The sequence below is a fragment of the Sorex fumeus genome, unplaced genomic scaffold (genome assembly GCF_029834395.1).
Source record: "Sorex fumeus unplaced genomic scaffold, SorFum_2.1 ptg000086l, whole genome shotgun sequence".
In the NCBI taxonomy this organism is placed as follows: Eukaryota; Metazoa; Chordata; class Mammalia; order Eulipotyphla; family Soricidae; genus Sorex; species Sorex fumeus.
Window position 1 is genome coordinate 12089546 of NW_026606143.1, and position 12990 is coordinate 12102535.

A 12990-nucleotide genomic window follows, 5' to 3' on the forward strand; every position below is an offset into this window, starting at 1 on the left:
TTGATCCTCCTGTGGGCTTTTGAAAAACAGCTAAGCAACTTTTCAGAAAAAAAACGCACCAGTGAATTTAATTTTTGAGCCATTTAAAGAGAAAGTGACTGATTATATTTCTTTTCTTTTTTCTCCTTCTGATGTTTTTCTATGATGTGAGGTTGTTCCCCTTGATATATTCAATATATCTCTTGATAGACACATTACAAAGTTTGGAAACTTCCGTTTCTTTATTCATCCACCTGTTCTTAGACTCAAGATGTTTCCAGATCTTGGCTTTGTGAATAGTGTGCGGCTGGCCTCCAAGCCATGGAGTGAACCTCCTGGTACTTATTTTGGCTATTCTTAGGTGTTAGTCTCCTATTTTGTTACTTTATGTTCCCCAGATGAATGCAATCTTTCTATGTCTGTCCCTCTCTTTCTGACTTATTTCACTCAACATGATACTTTCCATGTAGTACCACTTGTATGTAAATTTCATGACTTCATCTTTTCTAACAGCTACATAGTACTCCATTGTGTAGATATACCAAAGTTTCTTTAACCAGTCATCTGTTCTCCGGCACTCAGGTTTTGAATGATACTTTTTATTTTGATGGCTTGCAGACTATATCCAAGTTCATTTTCTTTCTTTTTCTTCTTATTTTTATTATTATTTTTGTTTGGGGGCTATACCCAGCGGTGCTCAGGAGTTACTCCTGGTTCTACACTCAGGAATTACACCTGGTGGGGCTCAGGGAACATGAGGTGATGCCAGAGATTGAACCTGGGTTGGCTGCATCCAAGGCAAGTGCCCTGTCTGCTGTACTATAGCTCCATACCTCTCTTTTTCTATGTTTATGTTAACTTTTTAAATTTATTTTTGAGGCAACTTTTCAGTAGTGGTGATGTTTATATGTTTATACTTATATTGTTCAGACATTGGGCTGGAGTGATAGCACAGTGGGTAAGGCGTTTGCCTTGCAAGTGGCCAACATGGCCGACCCGAGTTCTATTCCTCTGCCCCTCTCCAAGAGCCTGGCAAGCTACCAAGAGTATCTTGCCCGCACGGCAAAGCCTGGTAAGCTGCCTGTGACATTCAATATGCCAAACACAGTAACAATTGTCACAATGGAGACGTTACTGGGCCGACTCGAGCAAATCGATGAACAACAGAAGGACAGTGATAGTTCAGACATTGTTTTAAAAATTACCTTTTTATTGAATCACAGTGAGAAGCACAGTTACAAATTTGTTCATAATTGGGTTTCAGTTATACAATGTTCTGTACCAGTGTACATGTCCCACCACCAATGTCTACAGTTTCCATCCTACCTCCTCTCTCCCCCCACCCCCCTCCAGCCTGCATCCATGGCAGACACTTTTCTTATCTCTCTTGCTCTTTCTCCCTCTTTCCTTTTGGGCATCATGGTTTGCAATATAGATACTGAAAGGTTACATTTGTCTCTCTACCTACTTTCAGCACTCAGTTTTTGTCCAGAAGTTTCACTTACTTCTTGTGGAAATAGCCTAAATTTTTGGCAGGTTAATTTATTGGTGATCTTGGTCCCGAAGCAATGGAGTCCGTCTAGAGGCATGGAAGTTGCTTTTGAGTGTGGGAGTAAGCAAGCAGCTGCCAGGGCTCTGTTTTTGTGGATACTAGGCTGAACCTGCCTGCCTCCAGGATGCCTTGGAAGATTCAGCCATAAACGGGTGTCCAAACACTTTTTGCAGCTGGTTGATCTTTTTCGAGATTTATTTAGGAGTCTCTGGATCAGGGCCAGTAGATGAGCATACCTGGCACTGGAAGCAATTCATGTGCATTGCTGTGGGGCTTCTGGAAGTACAGGTAAGTGGGGAGCAGGGGGCTAGCTCATCGGGTCTTAGAGCCTGGTGATTTCAGTCACAAAGTACTGCATACCTAGATTTTTGGCATATTATTCAGTGAACTCCATCCTGAGGTGAAGGAGGCCTGACGGAGGCATGGTGGCAACTTTGCACCATGGTGGCCAGCCTTCAGCGAGTCACTGGGGTCGCCCAGCTGCCCAAGCTGGCTGCTCATGGTGTGTATTTGGGGTGCTGCAGCAGTTCCAGAATCCACACTCTGGTGGCACCAGACTGGACTTGAGCAACACTTAAAATTTTTTTTTGTATTGAATCACAATCAAAAAAAATTTTTTTTGTATTGTGAGATAGTTACAAAGCTCTCATGATTGATTTTTAGTCATATAATGATTGAACACCCATCCCTCTACCAGTGTACATCTTCCACCACAAATGTCCCCGGAATCGCTCTTGCCACCCCCACCGCACCCCAACCCCTGCCTCTATGGAAGACAATTTCCTTCTTATTCTCTACTTTGGGGCATATGGCTTGCAATACAGATACTGAGAGCCATCATGTTTGGTCCTTTATTTTCAGCACACATCTCCCATCCCGAGCAATCCCTCCAACCATCATTAACTTAGTGATCACTTCTCTATTCCAGTTGCCTTCTCCCCCAGCTCATGAGACAGGCTTCCAACCATGGAGCAATCTTCCTGGTCCTTGCCTCTACTGTCCTTGGATGTTAGTCTTATGTTATATAATATTTCACAAATGAGTGCAGTCATTCTATGTCTGTCTCTTTCTGACTCATTTAAAAAAATCTAACTGTTCATTCATTACGTTCATTCCAGCGAAATTATGGAGAATTTCTGTGTAGCAGTGCCCTGCAGTTTAGAGTTCCAAGAGCTGCCACCGCTTCACCCCTCCTGGTGCCTGCTGCTATGCCACCACACCACCATCCTCCTCTTCTCGAGTTCAGACATCTTGCTTCCTATATTTTCCACCACATGAAGTCACAGGTAAATCCTGGTGTTTATGATAAGAACACTAATAAGGTTAGTCAGAACCCATGAATATTTTTCAAAATTCAGAGTTATTTAACATATTCCACTGTGATGTTTTATGGGGGAGAAGAATGAATGTTTTTATTTTCACTTATCATAGCAATATAGGCTCTCTAAAATTACTATTCAAATAACATTTTACATGTCTAGCTCTAAGGTTCTAAACATTGATTTCCATAACCATCAACAGCATCATAGAAATGCTATTTAAGACAATTGTATTTCAGTATTTAACAGGTGAGTTCCATGTTTTCTGGTGATTCTCTTTGTTTTCCCATTTAGTTTTGGGGTCACACCTGGTGGTGTTCAGGGCTTACTCCAAGCTCTGTACTCAGATACCATGCCTGGCAGTGTTCAGAGCCCATATTGGATGCCAGGAATCAAATCCGGCTTAGCTGCATATGGGCTTACAAGGCTTACAGCCTTATCTACTGTATTATCTTTCCAGACCTGTCCCCTGCTGTCCCTTTCTATGAGACATTCCTCACCAATTCTCTATCTATTCCAATTTAATACGGAGATATGGACTGAATGTTATAGTTCTGTATTGCTCCAGGATAAAAATTGTGTAAAAAGTAGGTTAGATTTTTTTCTAATCCTAGACAATATTCTCAAAGGCCACAGTGTTGTAGTTCAAATCTTTAATTAATTAATTTTTGGATTGGGGTCCGTTCCTGGAGGTGCGCGGGGCTTACTCCTGGCTCTGTACTCAAGGATCACTACTGAAATGCTAGGAGGAATATTCAGAGATCCTGAGATTAAATCCAGGTCGCTCGCATGCAGAGCAAGCACCCTACCTGCTGTGCTATCCCTCCAGCCTCTACAAGTTTTTAATTTTGGGAGGAGGAAGGAAATACTTATAATCACAGAAAGCAAGCATACTGTGACACTGACTTGAGTCTTAGGTACTTTTTAATGCCTTCATTTCTTTATCTGTATGAATGAAAAAAACAAAATTGTCTTACATGTTCTTATATAACATATTTAACATATTTAAAGAGGTCCTTGAAATATAAAATATAAATAGTGTTTACATTTAATTTTCTATATCATAATATAATTTCTGCTTAGACTGACAAAACACTCTTGTACCTTGGTACAAAAACAAACTTCCGTACCATTAGTGATGGTTAAGTTTCTGATGCTTAAGAATTCTTCCTATCATATGTATTTGCAGGAATATATGTCACTGATGTTATTTAAATAACTGACAAAGAGGTACTATGCAATCTGACTTACAAGACTCCTATTTATTTTGATACCATGACTTAATCATTAGTATTTGCATAATTTAACACAAAGTTTCAAATAAAGTTTAAGAACCCTCTTATTTTATTTTCCTGTGTACATATATTCTTGTCCACTTTTCTTTTCCTGAATTTTAGAATAGTAAGTATCAAGGCACTAATATTTTTTTGTTATTCATAGCTGAATTTCAGGGGAATAGTGTTCTAACACTATTCTCAAGAGTGGCACATTCCATTAACCATTGTCTCTAGGTTCCCTTCCACCCCCCAGCCTGTATTTTTGTTTGGTTGGTTAGGTTTTGATTTGGGGGCAGGGAAACACCCCTTGGTGTTCAAGACTTAAAACCAGGCTCTGCACTCAGGAATCAATCCTGGTGGACCCAGTGGTTGTGGTGGTAGGGCCATAGAGGGATACCAGGCTAAGCCCATGTTGATTTCATGCAAGGCAAGTGCCTTACCAACTGTATTATCGCTCCTGCCCCAAATGTGTATTTTATACCACACCCAGGGATTTTTATGTGGTACTTAAAGTTCCGTGGTGGGGTTCACTAATGCCATAAATAACCTCTGTGGTATAGTCTGTTAGAGCCATAAGGAACCTCAAAGCTAAAACGTCTGACCTGGCCTTATTAATTCCCACACAATCCAGTTTCCATTATTGCTTCAATAGAGAAAATCATAATTATGATTTTTATAAATTTTAAAATGCACAAATTCACGTTGTGTTTTAGGGGAAAGCAACATGTCTGATACACTGAGCCCCAAAAGCATTTACCTCCAAAATCTGTTAACAATATGATGATTGGGAAAGGGTGGTTGAAGGTGGAGGGGATCCTTAACAGCGAATTGATCATTTGGAAGAAAAGGTGAGGATTGTGGAAAAAGCAATAACTCATTTAGAAATCAAATAAATTTATTAGAGAAGCACTAAAACAAATGAAAATATGATCAGATTATCAGCACAGGGAAAACTGCAATAAGCATGTCAAGCAGAGTGTCTAGGGACATACTCTGCAACACAAATCAATGGTGAAGGAACACAGATGCTGTTCTTTTTGTACTAATCATGCAGGGTTATATTTTCAAACACGTATCTGTACGGGGCCCCAAATGTATGCAGAAGGAGATAAGATCAATGAGCTCTGAGATCAATTGGACTTGCAGGGGCAGGACGTGATTCTCCATCTAGGAACACGGTGGCCATCATGCAGGTCGATAGCCAGCTGGCGCAGATCAAGCAGGCTATCATTGAAAATCTTGTGCAGAATCAAGGCAAAGTCCATGGCGTTCAGGCAGCCCTCCCAGGCATCTTTGTGGGGCTTCTGGATGTCATGGAAGTAGAGCTGAGCGCCCCGCCGGTTCTGCAGCTGCATCAGCTTCTCGGCCCGCTCGAACACCTCTCCGAACAGCTCCCGGAAGTAGCGGGAGAAGCGCCCCAGGCCCACATCCCCCCTGTCGAAGTAGTAGCTCATGGACAGGTACACGTACGAGGTGCTGAGCTCCAGGTGGATTTACGTGTTGATGGCATCGTCGCAGTCAGCAGCGAGGTTCTGGTGCACAGAGGACCGTGGCACTGGCAGAAAAGCTGACATGGCGGTGGCCCGGGGACTCCTGGAAAACAGCGAAGCTGAGGCCCTGAACGGACGGCTGGCTGTGCCTTGCACGGTGAAGGGTTCGCCAGGAGCCTCAGTGCGTGCGAGCTTCTTATATGCGGGGTGGGGCGTGACCGACCGTGTGCGCATGTCAGGGGACAGGGTCAGGGGTCAGATCTGTAAGGATCTGATGCGGAAGTCGCCACAGCCCCAGAAAATGGCGGAGTCAGCTCCGCACTGAAGAGGTTTGCTAAAGAGTCCCTGGAAAGCAAAGCAGTTTTTTGCTGAGCGCCTGACTCCAGTTTTTTTTTTAAAATGTTTATTAGTAAAACACCAATGAGGTACTCCAGTTTTTACTTACTTTTACCATGTTTGGGCTTTACCTCTGGAGGAAAAAAACATGAACAGTTTCTGTAAATTTCCCTTCTGTTTGCTATATTTCACCTGAGAAATATAATGGAGGCATGGACCACGCACCCACATCCTGGTGCTCTGTAGCAACTTGGAATGAACCCGCCTCAAAACTACCTTTTCTGGTCCAGGTCCATTGGATTACCACCCCACCTCTTCTGTCCCCATCCCAGCTTTTCCAAGGCCAGTAGGTGTATGCTTTTCAAGTCAGTCAACAGTCACAGGGATCCCACCCTCCCCACCCCCTCCATTTTGTTACTAAAGGAAACATTTCCTTGTGCTTTGCAGAGTCCCATTGACTAGAAATTCTGCAAGAGCTCCCAGGACTTGCAGGCGGGGGCGGGGACTCCTGGACACCCATTTTAAGCTTAAAGGGTGAAAACGGTTAGTACATTAAATAATGATACTTTCTCTCAAACTACGTAACTTTATTGGAAAACAACACAAAAGATCATGAGTATAACTGAAGTTAAACTTAGGGCAGGCAAAAATATGACATATCTAGCAGATTGTCCCCAGAAATATCCACCGCACCCTGAGTCCTTTCTCTTGCCTTAACTCAGAATGAAATGTTCAAAGAGTCATTGGATATTGATGTGTCTGCTGATGCCATCTTGCCGTGGTGGTGAGATGGCCGGCTAGCTCCTCGATATTCTGGTCTTTCTGGAGCAGAAAATCGCTCTCCAGGAGAGCATGAATGGCCGTCCTGCAGGTTACTGTCCGGCCGGTGCATATAGAGCAGGCCCCTGATTGATGTTCTTCTCCAGGAAAAAGCCATGCTCCTTGAATCCCAGTCTTCCCAGGGTGTCTTCTGGATAGGGCCAAGACAGAGGCAGGCCACACACAGGTTCAGCATGTGCATCAGTTTCTCTGCTTGATCCCTAGCCTCTAGAGACAGACGCAGAAAGTAGCAGGAGATGCCATGTATCAGCACCAAGCTGTCCTGCCTGAAGAAGTAGCCCATCGACTGGAACAGTAGGACACCCCATTGATTTGTCAGCAGTCGCTAACCTTGCACGGCAGAGCATTGTTCTGGAGAATTTCAGACAGCTGCATGGTTGCAGTGGCAGAGGTACAGGCACTGTTGGGAGGAACAGGTGACAGGTGTGGCTAAGATGCTAAAGGCAGCTTTGATCTGCCCCTGTGTCTGCCCTATGAAGTTTTTGTGAGGATCCGGATGTGGGTCGGCTGTCTTGTTTATAGGGCATGTAGGTGGGGAGGGTTGGGCTCAGGTTATATGCATGTGTATGTGATGGGTGAGGGTGGGGATTCATTCTGTGGGGAGCCCACTGGGACCCAAGTGGAAGCCCCTTTATTTTCAGATTTAAGTTGTGAGCATTGTGGGTTTCTTCCGAGCCTTCATGAAGTGGAGCTGTTCTGTGTGGAGAAGGGCATGTGTACTTCCCAGATTTCATGTACTGATATTAATTAGCTTCTAGGTATAAATTACAATTATACATATATTTAAATTTTTGTACTACACACAAACTATAAATCACATGTGTGTTGTGTTGCGGGAGGCTTTTAATGCCTAATATTTTTGAGGCTGCTATCAGCACTGGATCAAAATCGTCCTCTGCCCATTCAGATAAGAAAATTTTCGTTGATTCAGCTCCTAACTTGTACCTTTCCCTTACCCAGAATGAAACCCACCCTCTACCTGTGTGTGGGTTTGTGTGAGTCTTTGTAATGTATGTGTGTTTATTTCAGTTGTGATAACAGCACACTGTTCTGGCTTATTATTCCTGATTTCTAATATCATACCACTCTTGGAGGGCTTTTTATACCTATTGAGCATGAGCTTCATGCAAGTACACTAACTGTTTTATTATAGCTCCACCCCAACTGTCCATGACCACAATTCTTCTACGGTGATTCTTACCTTACTACTATTATTATCATTATATATTATTAATTTATTCCTAAAGTTTTGATATCATATCACCCCTGGAGGGCTTGTTTGACATATTTAACCCGAGCTGCATGCAATGCGAGTACTCTACCTGTTTTATCATAGCTCCACCCGCACCCTCCATGACCACAGTTTTTCTAAGGTGATACTTACCTTACACTTTCAGTTTCCATAGACTTTTCTCCTGTCCTCAAAATCTTAATCCAGGAGGGGACTGGGTGGAATTCAGTATTCTCCAGATACCACCTCAAAAATGTTAAGGGGAGGTGGATGAATCTAACATCCAGGGGAATCATTAAAACAAAAATTACATTAACGCTTGCAACAAAAAAAGTCTTTGAAAATAACTAAACCAAACAGTGACAAAAACCATACTGCAACAAGCAAGCAAAGTAAACTGACCAGGGGAAGTCCCCTGAACCACAACTATATGGGGAAGGCAGTGTAGACTCAGTCCTTTTTGTCGCCTTCACCATCAAGACCAGTCTTGTGGTCAAAGAGGTACTCTTCCGGAACAGCCATGTTATGCAGGGTGGAGACATGCTCCTGCAGCTCCTTGAGACACTGGTTTTGCTGAGGCAGGATTTGGGTCTCCAGGTAGGAGCACAGGTAGCCATCCTGCATATTGGTGGCCAGCTGGTACAGATCGCACAGGCCGTCATTGATGATCTTGTGCAGAATCAAGGCAAAGTCCATGGCGTTCAGGCAGCCCTCCCAGGCATCTTTGTGAGGCTTCTGGATGTCGTGGAAGAAGAGCTGAGCGCCCCGCTGGTTCTGCAGCTGCATCAGCTTCTCAGCCTGCTCGAACACCTCTCCAAACAGCTCCCGGAAATAGCGGGAAAAGCGCCCCAGGCCCACATCCCCCCTGTCGAAGTAGTAGCTCATGGACAGGTACACGTACGAGGTGCTGAGCTCCAGGTGGATTTGCGTGTTGATGGCATCCTCGCAGTCAGCAGCGAGGTTCTGGTGCACAGAGGACCGTGGCACTGGCAGAGAAGCTGACATGGCGGTCGCCCGGGGACTCCTGGAAAGCAGCGAAGCTGAGGCCCTGAACGGACGGCTGGCTGTGCCTTGCACGGTGAAGGTTTCGCCAGGAGCCTCAGTGCGTGCGAGCTTCTTATATACGGGGTGGGGCGTGACCGACCGTGTGCGCATGTCCGGGGACAGGGTCAGAGGTCAGATCTGCGGGAATCCGATGCGGAAGTCACCACAGCCCCAGAAAATGGCGGAGTCAGCTCCGCACTGAAGAGGCTTGCTAAAGAGTCCCTGGCAAGCAAAGCAGTTTTGTGACTGAGCGCCTGACTCCAGTTTTTTTTTTAAATTGTTTATTAGTAAAACACCATGAGGTACTCCAGTTTTTGCTTACTTTCACCTTGTTTGGGCTTTACCTCTGGAGAAAAAAAAAACAGTTTCTGTAAATTTCCCTCCGTTTCCTATATTTCACTTGAGAAATATAATGGAGTTTGGGGGAGCTCCCCCACAAGCTGGTGCTCTGTTACATCCCGGACAGAAACCACCCTCAAACCTGCCTCTAGCTCAGCCCCACTAGATTTCCATCCACCCTCTGCTGTACACTTCTTTCTTTCCCAGGGCCAGTAGGGGTTTGCTTTTCAAGTCAGTCAATGCAGTCACAGGGATCCCACCCTCCCCACCACCTCTATATTGTTACTAAAGGAAACATTTCCTCGTGCTTTGCAGAGTCCCATGGACTAGAAATTCTGCAAGAGCTCCCAGGACTTGCAGGCAGGGGCGGGGACTCCTGGACACCCATTTTAAGCTTAAAGGGTGAAAACGGTTAGTACATTAAATAATGATACTTTCTCTCAAACTACGTAACTTTATTGGAAAACAACACAAAAGATCATGAGTATAACTGAAGTTAAACTTAGGGCAGGCAAAAATATGACATATCTAGCAGATTGTCCCCAGAAATATCCACCGCACCCTGAGTCCTTTCTCTTGCCTTAACTCAGAATGAAATGTTCAAAGAGTCATTGGACATTGATGTGTCTGCTGATGCCATCTTGCCGTGGTGGTGAGATGGCCAGCTAGCTCCTCGATATTCTGGTCTTTCTGGAGCAGAAAATCGCTCTCCAGGAGAGCATGAATGGCCGTCCTGCAGGTTACTGTCCGGCCGGTGCATATAGAGCAGGCCCCTGATTGATGTTCTTCTCCAGGAAAAAGCCATGCTCCTTGAATCCCAGTCTTCCCAGGGTGTCTTCTGGATAGGGCCAAGACAGAGGCAGGCCACACACAGGTTCAGCATGTGCATCAGTTTCTCTGCTTGATCCCTAGCCTCTAGAGACAGACGCAGAAAGTAGCAGGAGATGCCATGTATCAGCACCAAGCTGTCCTGCCTGAAGAAGTAGCCCATCGACTGGAACAGTAGGACACCCCATTGATTTGTCAGCAGTCGCTAACCTTGCACGGCAGAGCATTGTTCTGGAGAATTTCAGACAGCTGCATGGTTGCAGTGGCAGAGGTACAGGCACTGTTGGGAGGAACAGGTGACAGGTGTGGCTAAGATGCTAAAGGCAGCTTTGATCTGCCCTTGTCTGAACTATGAAGTTTTTGTGAGGATCCGGATGTGGGTGGGCTGCCTTGTTTATAGGACATTCAGTAGGGGGCCTGTGCTCAGGTGATGTGCGTGTGTATGTCACGGATCAGGGTGGGGATCAATCCTGTGGGGAGCCCACCGGGACCCACCTGGAAGTCCCTGCTTTTTCAGATGAGGATGTTAAGTCGTGAGCATTGTGGGTTTCTTCTGAGCCTTCATGAAATGTAGCTATTCTGTGTGGAGAAGGGCATGTGTACTTCCCAGATTTCATGTACTTTTCTTAATTATCTTCTGAGGTATAAATTAGTATTTTATGTATATTTACATTTTTGTACTACACACAAACTATAAATCACATGTGTGTTGTGTTGCAGGAGGCCTTTAATGCCTAATCTTTTTGAGGCTGCTATCATCACTGGATCAAAATCATTCTCTGCCCCTTCAGATCAGACCTTTTTCATTTAATCAGCTCCTAACTTAGTACGCTTCCTTTTACCCAGAATGAAACCCACCTGCTACCTTTGTGTGGGTTTGTGATTCTTTGTGATGTATGTGTGTGTATTTCAGGTTGGGATTACTGCTGACAATGTTCTGGCTGATTATTCCTGATTTCTTAATATCATATCACCCATGGAGGGCTTGTTAGACCTATTTAACGTGAGATGAATGCAATTACTCTACCTGTTTTTTTATAGCTTCACCCCCACCGTCCATGACCACAGTTCTTCTAAGGTGATTCTTACCTTACTATTATTATTATTATTATTATTATTATTATTCCTGGGCTGGAGTGATAGTACAGCGGGTAGGGCGTTTGCCTTGCACACAGTCAACATGGCCGACCCGAGTTCGATTCCTCCGCCCCTCTCAGAGAGCCGGGCAAGCTACTGAGAGTATCTCGCCTGCACGGCAAAGCCTGGCAAGCTACCGTGATGTATTCGATATGCCAAACACAGCAACAAGTCTCACAATGGAGACATTAATGGGCCCGCTAGAGAAAATCGATGAACAACGGGAGGACTGTGACTGATTATTATTACTAATTTCTTGATATCATATCACGACTGGAGGGCTTGTTAGACCTATTTAACACGAGCTGCATGCAATGCAAGTACTCTCCCTGTTTTATCATAGCTCCACCTGCACCCTCCATGACCACAGTTTTTCTAAGGTGATACTTACCTTACACTTTCAGTTTCCATAGACTTTTCTCCTGTCCTCAAAATCTTAATCCAGGAGGGGACTGGGTGGAATTCAGTATTCTCCAGATACCACCTCAAAAATGTTAAGAGGAGAGTGGATGAATCTAACATCCAGGGGAATTATTAAAACAAAAATTACATTAACGCTTGCAACAAAAAAAGTCTTTGAAAATAACTAAACCAAACAGTGACAAAAACCATACTGCAACAGGCAGGCAAAGTAAAGTGACCAGGGGAAGTCCCCTGAACCACAACTATATGGGGAAGGCAGTGTAGACTCAGTCCTTTTTGTCTCCATCACCATCAAGACCAGTCTTGTGGTCAAAGAGGTACTCCTCCGGAACAGCCATGTTATGCAGGGTGGAGACATGTTCCTGCAGCTCCTTGAGACACTGGTCTTGCTGAGGAAGGACTTGGTTCTCCAGGTAGTAGCACAGGTAGCTATCCCGCATATTGGTGGCCAGCTGGTACAGATCGCACAGGCCGTCATTGATGATCTTGTGCAGAATTAAGGCAAAGTCCATAGCGTTCAGGCAGCCCTCCCAGGCATCTTTGTGGGGCTTCTGGATGTCGTGGAAGAAGAGCTGAGCGCCCTGCTGGTTCTGCAGCTGCATCAGCTTCTCAGCCTGCTCGAACACCTCTCCAAACAGCTCCCGGAAATAGCGGGAAAAGCGCCCCAGGCCCACATCCCCCCTGTCGAAGTAGTAGCTCATGGACAGGTACACGTACGAGGTGCTGAGCTCCAGGTGGATTTGCGTGTTGATGGCATCGTCGCAGTCAGCAGCGAGGTTCTGGTGCACAGAGGACAGTGGCACTGGCAGGAAAGCTGACATGGCGGTGGCCCGGGGACTCCTGGAAAGCAGCGAAGCTGAGGCCCTGAACGGACGGCTGGCTGTGCCTCGCACGGAGAAGGGTTCGCCAGGAGCCTTCAGTGCGTGCGAGCTTCTTATATACGGGGTGGGGCGTGACTGTGTGCGCATGTCTGGGGACAGGGTCAAGGGTCAGATCTGCGGGGATCCGATGCGGAAGTCACCACAGCTCCAGAAAATGGCGGAGCCATTTCCGCACTTGAGAGGCTTGCTAAAGAGTCCCTGGCAAGCAAAGCAGTTTTGTGCTGAGCGCCTGACTCCAGTTTTTTTTTAAATTTTTATTAGTGAAACACCATGAGGTACTCCAGTTTTTGCTTACTTTCACCATGTTTGGGCTT

General features: G+C 45.2%; 2 protein-coding genes and 1 pseudogene across 2 annotated transcripts; all 3 read right to left on the minus strand.

Moving 5' to 3' along the window:
* Positions 1–5257: 5257 nt before the first annotated feature.
* On the minus strand, positions 5258–5701 carry LOC130039246 (ferritin heavy chain-like; annotated as a pseudogene).
* A 2773-nt stretch (positions 5702–8474) lies between these two features.
* LOC130039247 (ferritin heavy chain-like) lies at positions 8475–9029 on the minus strand. Its single transcript, XM_056131095.1, has one exon. The coding sequence runs from the start codon at positions 9027–9029 to the stop codon at positions 8475–8477; it is 555 nt and encodes a 184-aa protein (XP_055987070.1).
* A 3032-nt stretch (positions 9030–12061) lies between these two features.
* LOC130039248 (ferritin heavy chain-like) lies at positions 12062–12616 on the minus strand. Its single transcript, XM_056131096.1, has one exon. The coding sequence runs from the start codon at positions 12614–12616 to the stop codon at positions 12062–12064; it is 555 nt and encodes a 184-aa protein (XP_055987071.1).
* Positions 12617–12990: the final 374 nt, after the last annotated feature.